General features: G+C 44.3%; 1 protein-coding gene across 3 annotated transcripts in view; it reads right to left on the bottom strand.

The window, feature by feature from the left end:
* Window positions 1-8367, bottom strand: part of SLC5A1 (solute carrier family 5 member 1) — a 57137-nt gene that overhangs the window by 13907 nt on the left and 34863 nt on the right. For all 3 annotated transcript variants that reach the window (XM_006904953.1, XM_006904952.1, XM_006904954.1), the window contains exons 6-10: window positions 4776-4881; window positions 3536-3616; window positions 2046-2266; window positions 1677-1812; window positions 199-306 (exon numbers count right to left, since the gene is read on the bottom strand). In XM_006904953.1, the coding sequence (XP_006905015.1) occupies window positions 199-306; window positions 1677-1812; window positions 2046-2266; window positions 3536-3616; window positions 4776-4881 (652 nt within the window). The remainder of the gene's footprint in view (window positions 1-198; window positions 307-1676; window positions 1813-2045; window positions 2267-3535; window positions 3617-4775; window positions 4882-8367) is intronic.

Below are 8367 nucleotides of genomic sequence, written 5' to 3'. Positions count from 1 at the left end.
AAAAAAAAAAAAGCTGAGGACACCTGGAATGAGGCTTTTTCCCTACTTGCTTCCAGGATCAAAACTTTGCCCTACTTGCTTCCAGGATCAAAACTTTCCAGGATCATGACTTTGCCCAGGAGGCCCACAGAAATCCATGTAAAGTCTAAGTCCAATCAGCCCCCCAAGAAAGACCCCACCAGTGGGGATGACTTTTACCATTCGGCATGAGCTCCACCACCAGGGTCGGATAGGCGATGTTGCTACAGCCAACCTTGGTGCCACAATATCTCTCACATTCCGAGGGGACGACGCAGGCAACTTTTTCTGGGGAGAGATAAAGAGCTATGTCAGCAAGCAGACAGCAGGGAAAGATTCTCAAGATTCACTTTCTTAAAACAAGACTTTAAACAAGACATTCCTGCCCAAGGTTCCACAAAGAGCGAAGCTCCTGGCTGAGCCCTTTGGCCGCCATGCCCCTGCCCTGCTGTTTCTGACCACCCCTAAGCTTTGACTGGGGAGGAAAGACAGTTCCTACGCAGAGGAAGGAGAAGCACAGAAATGCTGAGAGTGGGAAAGGGAGGGGCACAGTCCTTAGACTCCAGCTAGCTGCCCTGCAGCACAGCAGGGACCATTGCTTTGTTTGCCTGAAGATCACAGTGCCTCGTAACTCCTAATCTTGAGGCTTATTTGAAGCAGCTCTTGCAAGTAGGGTTGACTGGGGGAATTTGCAAACAATGGAAGGAATTCCCCAGTGGGAGAGCTGATGGGTGTTATTTCCAAGATATGAAAAATCTAGAGTAGAGATAGAAAGGAAGCAGTCTAGTAGGGAAAAGGAACATGATCTAGAGACTTGAAGAAACATCTAGAAACCTCTATAGAATTCAAATCAGCAAACATTTATTAGGTACCTACTACAGATGTATTATTTAATGCTGCCCCTTATAGCACTGATTCATCTCTAATATTTGTATGTGTTGTATCAATTATAATGTGAACTATCAGTTAGATATATTTTTCTCACGACAAGTGAACCTGCATAGGAGTATGAGAGCACTATTAGGAGCATGCAGCCAATGGCAGCAAATATCCCCCGACTGTCTTGTCCTGATTTTGAAGGGCCCTCACCAACTTTCACTTCATGGTACTCTTTTCTTGCCATTATTTCATATTCCAGGAAGGTTTTGACTTAGCATGGTTGAGCAAAACACAAAAATGCAATGGCAATGCTGGAGAGGCCACAAAAAGGCCAAGGAAGAATCTACCACCCTAGATAGCAATGTGCAAGGCTCAAGGAAATGGTCCAGGAAATAGGGCTCGGAGCGGCAGACTGGCTGGGGGTTCTCTCACATTAGGGACATAGTACACATTACTACAGCCTTGAGTAGGACTAAGCAAAAAGTGAGCAATAATTAGCTGGAAGAAGCTACAGCTGGAGACATAGCATGACTTCAGAGAATTTGCAAAAAGGGAGAAAGCAATTGCCAACATAAGAAACCAGGGAAGGCAACTCGATAGATTCTGTGATCTCAAGTTGCTCACTCTCTAGGAGGAGAACAGTAACGCTTGATTATTGCAGCAAGAAAAGAAAAAGAAGGAGACGGAAAGGAAAGAGTAGAGTGCTTTAGAGCTTTAGAAGTGACTCAGAGACAGGAGAATGGGAGAGAATGGCCGCTGAGTCCAGCAGAAGGCATCACCTGTGTACAGGATGCGGCTGACCATTCCGGTCATCACTATGAGGAACATGGGCAGCAGCTTGAGGTACCCACACATGATGCAGCCAGCCTTCACATGAGACATGTTTTTGGCTGAGAGGCAGCGCTGGACAATGACCTGCCAGGGAAAGCCTGGTGAGGGAAGGGTGCAGGCAGACACCTTCTGGCCACCCCAGCTCCCCTCCACATCCTGGGTCCTCAGCCTGGCACTCCCATGTCACCAAGGCTAGTGACCCCCAGCACATATGAGCCCTGCCCTTCCTTTCCCAACCCTGCAAACCACAGATAGACAGGAGTCCCTGTAGTACCTTGAGTAATACCCTGACCACCCTGCATGTCCAGCGTGGGTACCTGATCTGTGCACCAGTACCACAGGGCTAGGATGGACATCCCAAAGATGAGCCCGGGCCATGGCAGGTCTCCACTGATGGGATCTCGAAAGATGTGGAAGGAGTCAGCCCTTGGGGTGTAGCATTCCTCATTGATGGTGATGTTTCCATAAGAAATCGTGGTTGGAATGGCTTTCATGTACTTTGTCATAAAGGCTTCATACCCTCCCACTTCGTGAAAGGCTGGAAAACATCAGTAACAAAAATCAATATCCCAAAACTTTCAACTCTTCATAGCAGTTTCTTCCTGTAGATGCCTGAGAAACTAAGAGGACCCGACCCACGGCGAAAGCCCTCACTGTGTGGTCTTGGGCAAGTCACTTTCCCATTCCGGGCCTTAGCTGTCTCATCCATAAAATGGGATTATTAACCCTGCCTAGCCCCCTGGGGGACTACTGTGGGGATCCAAAACAATAACCTGTAAAAGGACCCCAACCATAAACCTCTTTACAAAAAGAAGGTAATTTAATTACAAAAAAAAAAATAAAACAAAAAGAAAAAGAAAACTTGGTTTTGAACCAGGTTCAGAAACTTTGTTTTTCCCCTCAACCTCCTCACCTGCTCCCCATGTCAGCAGCAGCTTTTAGGAACCTGGACACACAGACTAGGCAATACCACCCCTGGTCCCAGCCATGTGGTAGGATGAACAGAAAATGGATAAGGAGTCTGGAGTCCTGTCACCTGTTGACTGTGTGTCTTTGAATAAAACATTCCAGCCCTTGCCCTGCAGACCCTCAAGGACCACTGGGTAAAACTGAATGGAAGCTCTTGGAAAATAGCATAGAAAGCAGATAAGAGACTTCACAGGACACACAGGGCATGGGCCCCCTTAAAAATAAAATGCATTTTATATCTTCTTCTAACAAGTACCTCTAGATCTAAGGTTTCCAGTCTTATCTTCAAGAGTTCATAGACAAAATTTTAAAAAATTGGAATGAGGGACAACATAGAATGATTGATTTTTTTAAATTTTGTCAAATAAGGACATAAGCAAGAAAATGATCACTATCATCACTTCATAAAAGAAAGAACATTTAATATCAAAATGTAGACAAGATATAATCTGAGATTTAAGACACAACATTTGAATATATTTAGCCCAGTGGATATTTAGCCTTATTCCTTTTTATGTCCAATTTCTCTGTGGAGAGAAGACCATGTCATCAGAGGCCCACAGTGGGTACCACTGGCCCAGGCTATTCAGAAAGGATAGCAGGGAATCCAGGTGTTGTCTGGGCCAGGCCAAGCCTGAGACCTCCAGGGCTAAAGAAGGTGCCCCCTGAACACCTACAGTGATGTTCATTCTGGGTTAGACCACTCCCCTGGTGAGGGCAGAGCTCGCCCAGCTCATTGCTTGGGGAGGCAAAGGACAGAGAGGCTAGACTTGCTTTTCTCTTCTTGGGACTCTACCTCTGCCTCCTCCCCTCCTCAGCCTATCTGGACACCACTTACCAAACCCAGTCAGGATTAAAGACCCCACCAGCATGATCACCGTCTGCAAGGTGTCCGTGTAAATCACAGCTGCCAGGCCCCCTAAGTAGACAAGGAGACAATCCATCTGACCTCATGTAGGACAACAATCTGTCAGCCTGCCTCCTGTTTCCACCGCTGCCCCTCTCCCTCTGCATACCTTCTTAGCATGCTCCTTAGCCACCTACTTGCTTTTCCTTCCTTCTCTCCCTATCCTGTTACAGCAGCCTGCTACCCAGCCTTATCCAACATCTCCACTTTTCACAAAAACGCAGAGAAGACCTTGAGGAAAGGAGAAATATTCCTCCCTATTTGAGGAGGAAGAGCTTAATGTGATCCTTTTAAGCCAGGAGATGGCTCCTCTATAATAAGAAAAAGCATCTTCCACAAATAAAGGTAGGGAAGAGCAAAGTGCTGACATCTCTACATGATGTCCATGGCTATTACCAAATCAACACATTTCAAAGGGCTACTTGTATGTTGACTCTTTCTCAGGCCATCTATGTAACTTCTTGTCCCCAAAAGCTATGAGACCCCAGCTGAGCAGAAAGTTCCATCACTGGCCCTGGTCCCCCTAACTGAGGCAGAGTAACACCTCTGCAAAGGGGTCCCCAATTGTTATTTGTGTCACTAGCTTCTCCAGTAGACCTCTTGAGTCTTCCTCTAAAATCTCTCCCATCCTCCCCACATTGCCTCCCAGTCCTTGTCACATCAAATTCGAGGCATCTATCTGGCTTCCAAGGCCTCTTCCCTGTGACTTTGCTTGAATTCTCAGGACTTATCACCCACTCACACACCCCAACTGCCTCATATTGACTGCCCTCCTCCAGCCAAGCACATCTGCTGCTCGTTCTGCCTTGGCCCCACACCATGCCCATTCCTACCTCCATTCCTTGCTCCTACCTGTCCTTGCACCTGGCACTCCTTCCCTGATTCTCCCAACTCAGCCAAGTTCCCTCTACAACCTGCAAGGCCAAGCCCTGCCCCACCAGCTGGAAGAAGCCGTCCTGACTATTCCAGCCAACACTGGAGTTGTCTAGGGCCACCTGTATAACTTCTTAGGGTCTATAAGTTGAGACCAAGCAAATATCTCATCCTCAAACTATTTCCTGGGTGTATTTCTCTTCCTCAAGAGGAGAAGCCATGTCTCCTACTTCCTTTCATCCTTCCCAAGAGCCTAACCCTGGGCTGGGCTCCTGCCAAGATATCTGAATGGACTCACCTGTAATTGTGTAAATGCCAGTGATAGCCAATAAGAGAAAGATGGCCAGGTACAGATCCAGGCCCATGGCCAAGTTGATGAATATGGCCCCAGAGAAGATGTCTGCCTGGAAGGAGAAGAGAGGTGAATTAAGGGTGATAGAGGCCAGTTGGCTACAGGGCCTGGCTGAAGTACATTAGCTACAGGCCAGGGAGGCAAGCTTGGAGTGTTCAGCAGAAGCCATCTCCTGTGTAGTGTCAATGTTTGTGATTTCTAGGGCCCAGTGTTGGCCCAAACCCTCTTGCCCTTTGGCTAAAATATCATAGAGATTCATATTTTTATCCCCAGTTAAGAATATGAAAGACACAATTCCACAAATATGAGGTATCTAAAATAGTCAAACTCACAAAATCAAATACTGGAATAGTGGTTACCACAGGCTGGAGGGATGAGGAAATGAGCAATTATTAATCAGTCAGCATAAAGTTTCAGTCAAGTAAGATGAACAAGCTCTAGAGAGCTGCCACACAACATTGTACCTGTAAGTCAGCTATAACATATTGTACACTTAAAATTTGCCAAGAGGATAGATCACATGTGAAGCGTTCATCTCACAATAAAATTAAAAATTAGGAGGATAAGAATACCTGAGAGTCATGCTCTATTTCTAAGTTTCCCAAAAAGCTTTGTTAAAGATGATAATAGATATTCCATGAAAAGGAAAGGCTTCTATGGTCAAAGAGATCTGTGAAATGCTGGATTAGACAAAATTAAAGCAGTTTCTTTACCAATTTCTCTGAGCCTTTAATATACAGCATGTACAGTGAATCCCCAAGAGGGGAGCATGGGAAATGGCCTTTCACAAACTTATTTAACTATGAAACTCTGTTTGCCAAAAAACAACTATTAACACTCTGAAGTTCCTACCAACTCACCCATGGACTGCCACTCTAAGCCATTAACCACTGTTTACACGTCAGTGTGCAAAGTTTGATCAGATCTATTCTCACAAGCAAGTTTGACTGGTGGAGAATCCCATGACTGGAAAACTCTAGCCCCACCCTGGAGTGGGGAGAAACTTTAGCAACATCATAATGTGATCTCCCTGGTCCAGATGGAGTCCATCTTAACCATAACATAACCAGAATATCACCGAGAACATCTTGCATGGCAGGCTTGGTGCTATGTGGTTTTATGTAGATTAGCTCATATAACTTGAGGAAGAATTGTTCCCTCTTCACCCTTGATTTCACTAGTTCTGGATGCAATTCCTTTTCTCCTCCCTGCTTCATTTAGCCTCATAAAGAACCTTTACCTGGCTGGATGGTGCAGTTGCTAATTTAAACCAACAGAGAGTGCTGGAGTCAACCAAAATGAATTTTCATGGCATCTCCAATACTACCAGGAAGGATAGGATTAAGGGAGGATCATGGTGAATCTTTTGTTTTCCAATCTCTAGGTAGGAAAGAAAATAGACTTCCCCTAGATGCAATGCACAAGCTGTTCTATTGCATAAACCCTAATATGTTTTAGGGCATGTAAAGGGCCACCCAGTCAGAGCCCTGGGGAACGGTACCCTTGCATCATTTCTATATTCTTATCTTCCCCTCTGCCCCCTTGCAGCTTCTCATGGCCCTCCAGTGTGACTCGGGTCCCCACCAACCAAATCTTCTATTCCCCACCTCCTCATTGGCAGAGAGCCTGTCTCACACCAACTCCAAGCTTATATGCTAATCCATGACCCCGTCCTCCAAGACGGGCCTCCTGAGGACTTGATGCCTCACCTCCGCTACAGATTCTCTAGCCCCAAGGGACCCAAAGTCATGGTCTTTCCTGATGGAGGAGGAGAGGCCCAGTCAGCGTATGGGGAAAGAGATGATGACTTAGAAAGAGACACCCCAGCGCTGGTTTTAACCCCAGCGCTGCCACTATAGGCCTGAGTGAGTGACTAGATAAAACATTTCACCCCTCCATGTCTCAGTGTCCTTGTGATTCTCAGTGGCTGGAAGGAAAGCATTTCCTTCCCAGGTCCTGGATCTGTTCCACCCTGCCCTCAGCAGCAGCCAAAGAAGAAGACAGAGTCTCCAGCTGCACCTTAACCTTGCTAAGGATGAAATGGCCACTCCTTCCTGACTCTGCACACTGGGCCACTTGAAATTGTGAAATGTAACCCCAATGCCCATCCCTCCCCTCCCACGCCTCTATATCATCATAAAGTTATTTCAATTGAAGGGCCCCATTCATTGATTACAATGGAATGCTGTTAAGTATGCACATTTTTGGTTCAGTAGATTCGCTAATAAGCATAAATGAGAAAAAAAATCCATGGCTGCTACTGCTTTTAAAATGCCCTTGGTTGGTTTACTTTCCAAAGTAGTTAATCTGTAATGCTTTACGACAACACGTTAGAGTAGACTATGATACCCTCATTGATATTTACCTTGCTGTCATTAGTCACAAATAAGTAACACACAACTCCTAAGATAATGCTAAAATAGAATCTATAAACATTTATGAGAAGTATTGGACTAATAGAAATCTTGTTTCTATTTCCAGGTAACAAGGCAGATAAAGAATTATAAGAAAACTTCCCTCATGAATAGAAGAAACCAAGACAAATTCTTCCTCTCATGAGTCACTCTGAACTTCAGAGTCAAATTCTTTCTGCCCTTGCAACCTCAAAAGCCAGCAGAGTGCCTGGAGATACCACAGTCAAGGTCACATTAACCTGGTGCTCTGATATTAGTCTTTAGATCTCCTAAGTACCCAAACTATATCCTGCTTCACTGTATTTTTGTCCTCCATATCCACGGCTTTCAATTACATGCATTGTTTGTATCCTCAAAACAAGGTGATGGAACAGGTAAACTGGTTCCGCTTTTCAGATGAGAGAAACAAAGTTAATAACTTCTCAAGGCGTAAAATCCAAGTTCTCTGTCTCCAAGTTTAATAACCTTTCTGCAGCACTGAAAAGTAAGGGTCATCCTTTCTGGAATATTTTCTAAAGAGCAAGGTCTTTTATAATTTGAAAAATCAATAAAATAATTTATGTGTAAGGTTGTTTAAAAAACGGCATGGAAAGTTATACATTGAAAAGTAAAAGTGGCCCTACTTTCATCACTTGGCCCAAAGGTAACCATCATTGGGAGCTTTTTGTCCACCAGGGAATTTTTAAATGGCTTACTAAAAATTATATACCATATAATTATATGTAAGGCTTTGGTCATATCTTAATGTTTTATTTCTTTTTTTTAAAAAAAAAATGGTGAACTGTTTACATCTATAGAATCTGGGTGGCATTCACTGTATTATCCTTTGTGATTTTCTGTATGTTCAAAGCATGTCATTACTTTTTTTTTTTTTTTTGCTCTTTATTTTTTCAGTTACAGACAACTGTCATTACTTTTTTTTATTTGTAAAACTAGGGGACTGGATAATGAATACACCATCAGCTTTGACATAAAAGAACTCTCCTGTAATCCTATGAGGCCATTTGTTTCACAGCTTATCCCAGATTGCTCCTTCTCTAAACTATTAGCCCTTAATAAAGAAAAAGAAGGAAGGAAGGAAAGAAGGAAGGAAGGAAGGAAGGAAGGAAGGAAGGAAGGAAGGA

Source organism: Pteropus alecto, unplaced genomic scaffold, assembly GCF_000325575.1.
Source record: "Pteropus alecto unplaced genomic scaffold, ASM32557v1 scaffold190, whole genome shotgun sequence".
NCBI classification, from domain to species: Eukaryota; Metazoa; Chordata; class Mammalia; order Chiroptera; family Pteropodidae; genus Pteropus; species Pteropus alecto.
This window is presented reverse-complemented; position numbering and strand designations above follow the sequence as displayed.